The sequence below is a fragment of the Patiria miniata genome, unplaced genomic scaffold (genome assembly GCF_015706575.1).
Source record: "Patiria miniata isolate m_02_andy unplaced genomic scaffold, ASM1570657v1 HiC_scaffold_1, whole genome shotgun sequence".
Classification (NCBI taxonomy): Eukaryota; Metazoa; Echinodermata; class Asteroidea; order Valvatida; family Asterinidae; genus Patiria; species Patiria miniata.
In genome coordinates, this window is record NW_024037047.1 from 14,318,010 (window position 1) to 14,329,880 (window position 11,871).

The 11,871-nt window shown below is 39.1% G+C and overlaps 1 protein-coding gene across 1 annotated transcript; it reads right to left on the reverse strand.

Moving 5' to 3' along the window:
* Positions 1 to 530: 530 nt before the first annotated feature.
* LOC119730559 lies at positions 531 to 11,630 on the reverse strand. The gene is made up of 3 exons (XM_038203537.1): positions 11,303 to 11,630; positions 3,370 to 3,531; positions 531 to 1,479 (listed from the first exon to the last, which is right to left on the reverse strand). Exons 1-3 carry the CDS (start codon positions 11,628 to 11,630, stop codon positions 1,205 to 1,207), a joined length of 765 nt encoding a protein of 254 aa, XP_038059465.1. The 3' UTR covers positions 531 to 1,204.
* Between the last annotated feature and the right edge of the window lie 241 nt (positions 11,631 to 11,871).

Genomic DNA, 11,871 nt, shown 5'->3' on the forward strand with positions numbered 1-11,871 from the left:
GAGGTACGAGCGAACAAACAAATGGCACCGTAAATAATCTAAAATACGAGATTATTTGAATTTGCTTTGGTTGGCACAGAAGATTTGAGCTACCCGGCCCTCAAAGTCCACCATTCACCCCAGATTAACCTCTGGTATCCCTCAGGCCCTAAGCAGTCAATAAAACCAGACACTAACCGCCTCAATGCCATTTGACAGTTCCATTTTGGTCACAGGGGTGATCGAGGTAATCCCTATGTGAACAATGCATTTGTACACAGCCTATGTAAATGCGCACAAGCACACTAGGTTTTCCCGCTAATTTCCAACCCCTCCAGTAGGATCACAAGACTGACACCCCCTCTAGTGGATGTACCATGGTCCATACTAGGATCTAGTGATAGATGACCTGGGCATGGCTACCACGTGGCTGGGACAATAAAAAACAAAGAAATGTGGAAGTGATTTTATTCACACTGACTCCAGCTAAGTGTAATTTCAGTCAAAAACTTGAATGGCATTAATTTTTACATGATTTTTTATTCAAATTTGGATTTGGTAGAGACATAACCATGGTCAATATATTTTAAAGCAAGCCATCCCTGCCATACACAGATACGGTTAGAGGGCACTATATCCACTTTGTGGGGGAAAATCTTCGTTTTTAAAGTTGTCCCCCAAAATTGGATTCCTTTTTTGATAAGGCCATTTCAATTGTAATAGTTGTTTTACGGATTTTTTAGGTTCTGAGAAGGGTCGTCTGACAGGAAAAACAATAGCCCCGAATGACATGTACATGTGCATTTATGTATACATGTATACAAAAAAAAACGACATTGATGAATTGGCAAAGCATCAATATTCAAGACAGAGATCACCTCATGAGAGCTGGGTACAATCTTTCAACTACATATTCCGAGAAAACACACAGAAAAAAAAAATATTGCACATGAGTATATTTGGCCAATAAGTGACCACGGTGAAATTAATGAAACATTTTCTAAAATTATTTAAACCAAAATATTATGGTTTTCTACTGGTCAGGAGCATGCGAGATTTTTTGCTGAAGAAACTGGAGCAATTCGACACCAAGGGACACTAAAGGACGCTAGAATCAACGAAAACATGAAAGTATGTGCGTTCGTTCGTTTAAAAACAGCATGTTGACAACAGCTGAAGCTTCACCACCTTAAATAGACCACTTAATCTCCCTGGGATGTGGGCATCAGTTGCATGTATGATAGGCTGCCCAGATTTGGGGCGTATTATAGCTAACAAAGCCAAAGAACCTCATGGGTATGTCTTGGGGTGTTGGGTCGGTCCATTCGAAGAACGCTGCCTGCTGGTGCTTGCCTAGGGCAAAGGTGCCGTGGTCGTACCGCAGCCAGAAGCGTCGCATCTTGTGCGCGCTCAACACCCCCGGGGTCGATACAAGTTTCAGAACGTAGCACGAAAAGCATCTTCGGATGGTGGTCCTGGTATTACCGGTCTGCCCAAGAACTGTGAATGCAGAATGCACATAACAATAGATCAATGAAACTTACGTATCGTCGTGTCAAAGCCGTATGCACAGAGCATGTTTGCGCGAGATACGACTTTGTTTGAGAATCGAGTTTAATACCTTGTTGCACTGACGCGACAATACTATGCCTCTTTTATTACGTGTTCCGACCTGATATCAAATAATAAACAAGTTTGCTCTATGGATGTCATTTGAGATTTTAGAAATGTTACCTAAGCGGAAATACTATACATTTAAAGTAAGCTATACATTGCTTGAAAATGTCGAAGTATTAGCCATACGTAATTATTATTAACCACTTCAGCAACCATTCTCTGCAGTTTGGGAAATGATGTGCATTATTGCAAATTGAGGTATAGGGATTGTGTTTGCATATAAAAGGCAGAGCAAGTGAGAATAAACCCAACTAATCTCTTGTGTCAGCTTTAATGTCCATTATGTATCTGATTTGAGGTGTAGTTTTCTTTTAAGCAATCGGTCAGTCACCCAAATCTATCTTTCACCCAAATCCTTGGCTACACCGCCCTAATCAGCCACTCAAATCCACCGTATAATCCGCCGGTTAATCGACAGGTTTATCCACCCGATGACCACTGTTAAAGCGCCCAAACCAAAGGTTATCCACCCGATCCCCAAGGTCATCCACCCAATCCGCAATTTAATCCGCCCAATCTACAGATTAATCCACCCTATCCATAGGTTAATCCTCCCTATCCACAGTTAATTGACCCAATCCACAGGGCTCATTCATTCATTCACACCAACAACGCGCTGCGTCCGCTTTCTTAGTGCTTCCCACTTAGTGGTGCAGAATTTTGAGTGATGGACATCACTTCATCATCACGAAAAACGGGTGTCATGTCTAAATTTCGCGCTTTTTTTCCTCCTAAATCATTTATCTTACTTTATAACTCTCTAATTCTTCCATATCTTAAACGATTTACTCTTGTAATATTGTATGGGCCTGAGCTTCTATCATAACAAACTCCATTAACTAATCATCACTCAAAAACAACCATATAGGATTTGCACATCGTTACATCCCCGGGAGCACACTCCACCCCTTTTCTATCAGTTGCATACTTTAACACTTCCAGAAATAAAAAAACTTCATACGGGCATATTTATGTAAACATTTACTAAAACTGTATTACCCTTCTCCTTTTTCTTTTTTCTTTAATACAGTTTGTGACACTCATAGGTATCCAACCAGTTCGCGTAACAAATCACATTTGTATGTATCCTACACACGCACACCATACTAATTAAAAACACTTTGTTTCTGCGTGCCTCGTCTCTTGAATGCCATTGACGAATCTTTAACATTTCTTTCATCTGTGGGTCGCTTCAAACACGCCTATAAAAAGAGCTCTCATCTCTAAATATGTAACGCAGCTTGCTTTTCATTTCGTTTTTCAGCATTTGTTTGTTCTCTCTTTCCACATTTACGTTCAGTTCTAGTTTATAATTTTCATGCCTAGGCTCCGTCTCAGTGCGGTCCAACTGTCTGTGTGTACTCGTTTTTGTTTCCGTTTTGTGTGTGTCCTTCAAAGGCATCTCACCACAAGCCTAGGCTCAGAAAAGATTGTCACCTTTTAGACAAACTGTATTTGTTGATTTATGTACTTAATCGCGTGTTCTATGCTTGTATTTATCATTTTGTTGGTATGTAAATAAATGTGAGTTTTAAATTGAATTGAAATTATTTGAACTGTAGGCAGTTAAAGCCATCGGGACCCGGCCGGACAGGAAGGGGACCTACTCGGCAAGGCACGTTAAGTTTTGTTTTTGCAACAAGTTCAAACCCAGCTCTACTTGGCGTTTAGTAATCGTATAAATTCATTACAAACGTGCAAATTCTTCCTCACCGAGGTGGTACTTGATGCCTCCACCCGTGCCATCCGTTGACAAGACGATCTTTGCGGCTTGATCGGCCTGAACGGCGAAGTCCAATACGAACTCATTACCATTAAAAGCAGGAAACGCGAACAGCTTCTGACGGGACTTGAGTTGGTAGGTGCTGTTGCAAACTGTTAACGAATTGAAAAAAAAGCCATGTTAGCTTGAGTCATTTTGAAAATAAGGCCAAGTTTATGTATACACTTGTCAATGAAGTCGATAGAGGTGCATAGGCCTATACGCCTATGTCCTTTTTTTCTGCATTGGTTACGTTGGCAGATGCAGAATCTGCAATTTGTATGGAGGAGAATATTTGCCCTTATTTTCTTGTTCTGTATTTGTTAGGGTGGGGTGGGCTTGTTAAATGTTTTAACCCAGCGAGGCGCCATTGTTCCATTTAATACATGTAATTACTTCCCAGTATGACGGTGTATGGGTGTTACGGTCTAACACAATCCCTTCAGTGAGTATTTTGGTGAACAGTATCATCTCATAGTGTCTTAATAGATGGCTAGAGGCTCAACAAAACAATTTCAATCATACAAAAGTTTATACATGCCCAGATAACCATGTACTTGGTAAGTACTCGTGGGAAAGAAAGTTCGAATTTATATCTTCCTGGTTTTTGCCTGCTCCCCACCACCCGCCACAACAACAGCCTGCTGCTACATGTATATAGCCAAAAAGGAGGAGGACCACCTATTGTCTAATGACGGGATCATTGATGGCAAGCTAATACAATCAGTACATGTATATACTTTGCACGCCTTGTTGTTGGATCCAGGCAATACTAATCATATGGGAGATGGCCTTGGTCTGATCTTTACCTCAATAATTTTTGGTGAAACAAAATCAACCAGCGTTAAAGCGGCACTTACGATGCTGTTTAGCAATGTCTCAATATGCAACCCTGGAGTATGACATTTTGGACGAAACAAAGACGGAGTAATAAAACATTATTTTAAATGTACTGACAATGTCAGTACTGTGGCACGAGTTTGTTTTTCTTGCTGAGCCTGAATGAGTTTTCAACCTCTGTCATTATATTTTTACTTGTGTTGTTGTGTTATTTTGACACCGGGATCTTAAAATTGTGGGACGGAGCGTTTGGGAAAAATAATCCTGTTTTGACTCACCAAGACATTGAGGAGATGTAATAACGGGAATTATCCCTATCTGATCAAAATTTCCCCTAGCTATATCCCTCTCCTAACCCTACCAAACCGTAACCCTAGCCTCTTACCCTAACTCTAATAAACATCAGCAATGTAATTCTGCAAAAACAATATCGATTTAATGATATGGTATGTTAGGCATGAAACGTTTGTGAAGGCCATCGAACTGGGAGCAGAACAAAGGCATAAAAGCTACGGTCGCGTCACTTATATTGTGTTGCACTTTATTTCGAGCCTGCTTTGCGAAACGTTCAGACCGGAGATGTGCAACAAATATTAAACAAAATATATTATTTCGAAAAGAGTGAACGTGGTTATATGCTTGTTATTTTTCGCAGAGTTTGTCTATTTATAGGGACCATACAACTGGAATTGCCAAAGAACAATGAAAGGTTGTCGTTCCCAATTAGGTAGCGTTTAAAAAAGGAGATTGTTGACTTTTTTTTCATCATCATAATGAAGACGAAACTAGCATTTCATTTTTTTCAGAAGGGATAACCCCTAATGGCATTTTATCCTAATTGCTTACAATCTCAAAGAAAAAAATAGAGCTCTTTGTCTGTTCGATGAACAGAACGACGTGCTTTTCCGTATTACGAGTTTTTAATGGGTTCATGCTTTTGTTTTCATGTGCAGTCATTTTGATGCTGAATTTCCTGTACGGACAAAGTTTCTTGACCGAGCTGATAAAGCGAGTCCAGCAGTTATCTAGCTGTACATCCGGGACTTTAGATATGCACATTGATTAAAATGAAATCTTAAGTGATACAAATAGTTTTGCCTCTTGAGACGAACTGGTGAAGTTCGCAACGTCAGGCGATTGCATTTTATGTCTTATATTTCGTTAGTAGAATAAAATATAAATCAATCTAAGACGGCATTAAGATGTCAATTCAAAAATGCCATACAACTTACCAAAAATAAGAACAAAGTTTCGAACAAACCTTCTATGCCATTTATAAGAAATGCGTTTTGATGACATCATCAAGACGTCACACTCGGGAGTTTAGCATTATCAAGGGTAAACTCTGGGGAGGTTGGGAGTTGCTTGGTATAGCTAGGAGAGGCTCTACTCCCAACAAGTAGGCCTAGACCCAAGGTGTCATATAATTCAATTTCTTTTAAATGTATATTTTCTTCGTTCCCGCTGATATAAACATAAAATAAGTTTGAATTAACGTGGAAAGTCTTCTCCATTTAGCGAAGTTATAGCTATAAGGTAAGTTTATAGAATAAAAAAAAAAAAAATACATATATATATACATGCAATACATTCAGAATATGAGTTAAACAAACTTTGGCATATCTCTCTTCTGGACAGACTGTTTCGTACCATAAGGCACTCATCAGCATATATATTTTCCGTCCCCCAAAGGTCCACACTATAATTTCCCGTTGCTGGAATCGTGTGATCGATATTATCGGATACAAATTGTACTACACTATCGGTTAGTGATACAGTATCGGTCAATTTGTGTGACATTATTGGTTTTCGATACGTTAACCGTTGGTTACTACATCAGTTGTAAAAGCCCCAAAAGGACAATTAACTAAAGCGATAGGCTAATGTATTGTTTTTAAGAAAGGGCGAGCCTCGGGCGGGAGAGGTGGCTTTTTTTTTTACGGCAGGAGGAGCTCAAGACTAATTCCACCTAATCGTCATTTTATGCCTACTTTGTGCCTATTTTATGCCTATTTCACAATTCCATTGATTGATTTGACAACCGTCGAGTTATATTCTCGTCTGGTTCAATTACTAGTAATACTGATGGAGGGAGGCTAAATCCTATACATGTACACCGTGTACTTTCATGGTAATCCCGTAATGCGTTCTGGGAAAATGAGACAAAACTGTGTGGAGGTCGAAGTGAGGGTTTGCAGGTATTGTTCTGCCTTCGGCAGCCGTTGCAATATGTGTCTAGCGCCCGCTGGCGTTCATTTGTATTTTTTTCATGCCAGCGTTTTGATCGTAGTTATTCATCACAGTTGTACTCTAGAAAATAAGTCATTTTCGACAGTTTTTACCAGTAATCCTTAATCAGCAAAATCTGTAAGTAATCTTTTTCTGATCATGTAATGTATAAGCTTTACTATTTCGATTACTGTTTTGTGGGGTTTTGGAGGCTATTTCTTAAAGTTAGTGTCGTTTATTTACGGACACGTGTACATAAACGTGTTCGGACTCATGTACATTTTGAATTGGTTTTTGTGGACATTTTGAGGGCATGGTTTTTCCGTCTCATTCCGCTTACATGTCATTTTTGGGGATTTGTCTACATTTACATGTGTGAGATCTATTTTGTAATTTCTCTGTTATTTAAGGGGGTATTTCCAGCCAGTTTTATTCTCAGAATTTGGATTCTTGGGGTAGACTTGTCTTAGTCCTTGGGCCATTTCCTTATTATTTTCGTCTCTTTCATTAGTGGTCAATTTATTTAGTAATCGCCTCACACTAATGAATACTTCATTCATCTTCTGTAGTTTATTGTTTAAACTCAACATGTGTTCTGTATGATGTAAATTGCAGTTTCACACCGTTTCCAAATAACAGCTAATTCGCCGACTCCACTACAGTCCATTTTTGGCTACGATTTTGAGAGAGTGTTTAACCTCTGCATAGCTGTGCACGTACATGCTCAGTGCGGGCAGAAGAGGTATAAAAATGTAATTGTTCTTACAATACTATTTGTTGCACTCCAACCGTACATTTCGCTTACATGTATTGGCTATTCAACGTTCTTCTGTATGTACATGCATACGAATTGTGAAATGCTGAGGAAAAGGCCTTTTAGTTCCAAGCTTTGAAGTCATGGAAATGAAAGATTCAAATTGTTTTTCTACGTTCTCGCTACACCATATCTTTAAAATATATTATGTGAATTTGAGGGGTTACTTCTTTTCCCGCTTGTTACACGAACGTTTAAGCTATTCTGTATCAATTATTTTTTATTAATTTGCGTACTAGGATAACCTGTTATAGTGGGCTTGCACCAGCTGGTTTAATTACTTGCTCAAATTTTTAAGAAACAGATGAGTGCGATTATTAGATGAAACATTCCATTGTCAACTTTTAGCTATTGCTATTTTTTTGGTGCATTGAGATTTCCTTGTTTAAATAACAAAACATTTCTCGTCCGGATTTGTGAAAAAAAAAGGAGGAAGAGGAGCTCTTTATTTTTTATAATTTTGTTTCAAGATGGCTGCCATTTTAAAATTTCCTGCAACCGTTGGTGTTTCCACTGTTCAAAGACACTTTTAAAATGAAAGATAAGTTGGACAAGAGAATTGAACATATTTACAGTGTCATTTAGCGTTGTATCGGTTACATATTTCGCGAGTATTTATATTCCGATGAATTTTTGGACTTTTTCGGTGGTTTTTTTTACTGCATTTTTCAAAAATAACAAATAATTAAAAAATACCAGGCGGCCTCCAGAAAGGAAGCGGGCGGGGACGAGAAACATGTGTTGTTGATTTTTACTTTGCCTTATCATGTCCCAAACGTAAACGTGAAAACAAGCCAGATGATTTGAATATTCAAACAAGTTTTAGACACCAACACTGGGACTGCTTTAAGTAACTCGGTAATGTGGTACAGCTTCTGCAGCAAGCTCTTAGGCAAATTCAGGCGGTTTCTCGACGTTAACCGCAGCAAACTGAGCGGTAAAGCTCGAGGTTATTCGGGGCTGGATGCCATGCATACTAACAATGCATTCATAAATATTCTCTTCCAGTGCGGGGTCACCTTCCGCTCAGTCCATCCAGGTAGTTGCGAACAAAGGATACATGTTGAATGGGGTTGATGACCAGGTGGCGAACGGCTGCCTCGGCTGGATTGTCCATTTTCGGTAAAGAGGGATAATTAGAGTTATCACGATAAGTGGTCAGCGTACCGTAACCAGATACAAACCATTCTGTTCAACAATAGAGTTAGGACCTGGACTTGTATTGTATAATATTTTCATAACGACGACGCTGAAAAGAGATTGTGCCGAAAAGCATAAGAGCGTTGATAAAAAATAACCCTGGAGGGGCCTTCAATATAAGCAATGCTTAAGTATAGGTTTTTGTGTTGTGCTAATATAGTTTTTCCCTGCCGAATTCGGCAAAACAGCAGGCAAATTCATTAACGTGCATTCGTTTCCGAGCGATTTTTCTCAGCTCGTTGTTCTCATGATTCATGTTCACACTTTGAGCCTTCAATTTCGTTTGCAGACTTTGGATTGTGTACTCTCACGCATTCAATTTAGAACTAGCTTCATTCAATTAGACGATGCATAACCGTCATTCAATTTCGCGCCGGGCGACTAGAATGAGAGTTCCCTCCTGAATTTTACTTTCGTTTTCGTCTACGGGCAACCATTTTCGCACTTCGAGCCATCAAATTGGAAAAGGAAAGTACAATATTTATGAGGAAAACTGAAATGGACGATGCTTATATTGACTAAATGGAGTTTACTGAATAATTTGTTATTTTAACATAGAACAAGCACACACCCACACACCCATGCTTATATAGGCATAGAAGTGGGGTACTTCCTTTGTTCTCGTGTACTAAAATGTTGCAACGTCGCACACTAATTTTAAAATACTCTTATTTTAACCTGAATTAATTTCCTGGGCTGAAATTCGGACTTCATATCCCTTTTCTAAAACTCTTCCATTTGCGACAAATCAACCCACCTTGGAAATTCCTAGTTTTTGAGTAAAATCCATATTTCTATTTCGTGAAAAACTTGTGGGGTACCAAAACGATACCCCGCAAGTCGGTTGGCATTCCTTTTGGGCTTTCTCAACAGCTCCCATAAGGTTTGTACACGAATTCTCCCGAGGACCTGGGCCTAGGTCCTCGGGCCTATTGAAATCGCACGCACCCCATTGTGCCAATTCTTCAGTCTGAATGGATAACCAACCCACGCAAGTGTGTATTTGCCTGCAATCGGGGACTCCTATTGTCCCTTTTTTGTTTTTAGGAAGACCTCCCACACGTTTTGTATACATCGCCAAATTAGGGACCTTCGGGCATTTGGGACCATATTGTCCTCTATTGTTCAACGTCCACTATTGAACGCAGAAACAAACTCAACGACAGAAAGGCCACGTTTGTTTTTGATGTAAATCGAGGATTTTCTATTGTTCCTCTTCCATTTTCCTTTGTTTATACTCAAACTTCTTTGCAACAGCTCTCATTGGTTTTGTATACGTTTTCTAAACGAAGAGTCCTCGATTTGGTTCCTGTCCTCGATTCATCCATGATGTTGCACGTGTGTGTCCTCGATTTACACCATAAACAAACGCACATCTTTGTAAACACCGGTAATCATGGACCCCTATTGTCCCTAATCCTCATTTCTTTGTTTGTACACTAACTTTTTAGCAACAGCTCTCATTGGTTTTGTACACGAATTTCAATCGTTGACTATCGGTCAATCGTGGACCCTTTGTTTGTGCCCTATATAATTAACCCTTTTGTCCTTAGTGCCGGTGTTTACATACTCACACGTGCATAATTTATGTGTGATGTGCCAATTAAAGTTGTTCGCAATGTCTTAATTTCTTTATTTATCACATTTTGCAAGTATTTCTTTGTCTCTCCATTTTTCATTCATTTCTCCTTTTTGCATGCCCCCACCGTTTTCATTTATTAATCCTTTCTGTTATAAATATATACTTTCGGCTGTTTTATTTCATTTTACTTATAATAAATGTGTATTTCGTTTTTTTCATAATTTTAAAACGAAACAAATTACGTATCAGAAAATTAACATTAAGTGAAAAACATTGCACAAATGTCACAAATGCTTGCCTCTTCACGAAATTGAATGCCAAAAACGCTTACCGCGGAGAGTCCGCGCGAATTTGAACGCTATTTGCATGTTTTTTTCCAAATTGAAAGCTGACTCTTCAATTATGTTTTACAAATGTGTGCAATCGTGTGCTCATGAAGTTAAATTGAATGATCCTTTTTGTTCTTGAATGGCGATCTAGTTCGTCAATCAATTTCGTCCTAAATTGAATGAACCTATCGTTAATTCAGATGCTAAGTTTACGAAGTTGGGCGGGAAAATTTCAAATTCCTCCATAATGCTTTTGAAGATATCGCTATGAAGTATGACGAAAATGAACACAATTATGTTTAAATTGTGTGAAATTGAACGAATTTGATTTCTGACTAACAATATTGGGCGTAGACGGGACGAAATCGAATACTCTGCGACAAACAAATGTGTGTTCATTGCTTGAATTTCTTTGGACTAAATTTGAAACTTTGAAAAAGGTGAAATTAAACACTAAATCGATGTTGCTGGACGAATTTGAATATAAGAATCGGTGAATTCGAACGAAAAATGTTTCAAAATATCCAGGAAAACCTATAGTAACTTTTTTTTTCAATTTTTGAAATTCTCCTGGGCGCAATATTTTTTTTCTGCAAACAAGTATAGTCAATGACCGTAATGCACATGCGTCAGTTGGGAGGGAATGGTTCTCGAACTTAACTTCCCGTTTAGGAAACAAATCCTCCAGGGGCACGAATGAGAAGAACAGGCGACTCCACGCTCCAGAATCGTGTGACATGTTTATTCGTTCACGTGATTTTTTTTCACGCATGTGTATCACGGCCAATGACTTGACCGAAATGCAAACTAAATATATATTTGCCTCCTCGGCTCATTAAATGCTTAACTGATAAGAGTTTTGTATTGTTTATCATTGTTTATATTCCTACCTTTTCTTGTGAAATAAGTGCAGTTGTCGACTTTGGACGGCCCTCCAGACTTTTGGACTAAGGAGGCATCCTGCAGCACACAAAGGCCGCTGGTTGCCACATGGCAGAACTGCCAGCAGCGATCGTTCTTCAAGCATTTCACGGCGCAACGATGCTCAGATCCCGCTACGGAGGAGGAAATGACGCGTTGCGCACGCGGTACCGTCTTGTCATTGCCGTGCCCGGATACTCCGAAGTTGCTCGAATATTTGACTGGTGCTGATCCATTTGATATGGAGAACTCAGCACAGAAGATCACGGCGATAAGAATAACTTGTAACACTTTCATATCTGGTGAGAAAGCACTGTTTGAATAAAGTAGGTAATGCAGCTGCCTCCCGTGGTTTACAACGATTACTTTGTTAAGAGGATTTTTATTCGTAATCAAGCTTGAAGTTGACAGGAATGTCTATTAACTCACGCAACAAACTTTCAAATCAACCACCACGTCTTTCGTAACACGAAGTTACTAATAATAGTGACAATCCACAAACAATACCGCAGCTATAGCTTGAACTCCATCAGTTTAC

Bases quoted from the DNA above. Each gene is read 5' to 3' on its own strand.
- LOC119730559 (XM_038203537.1), bottom strand. From the start codon at position 11,630: ATGAAAGTGTTACAAGTTATTCTTATCGCCGTGATCTTCTGTGCTGAG. The intron at 3,532-11,302 runs GTAGGAATATAA...ATTCGTTAACAG, and splicing joins CACTTATTTCACAAGAAAAG to TTTGCAACAGCACCTACCAA. The intron at 1,480-3,369 runs GTGAGGAAGAAT...CTGCATTCACAG, and splicing joins AGGCATCAAGTACCACCTCG to TTCTTGGGCAGACCGGTAAT.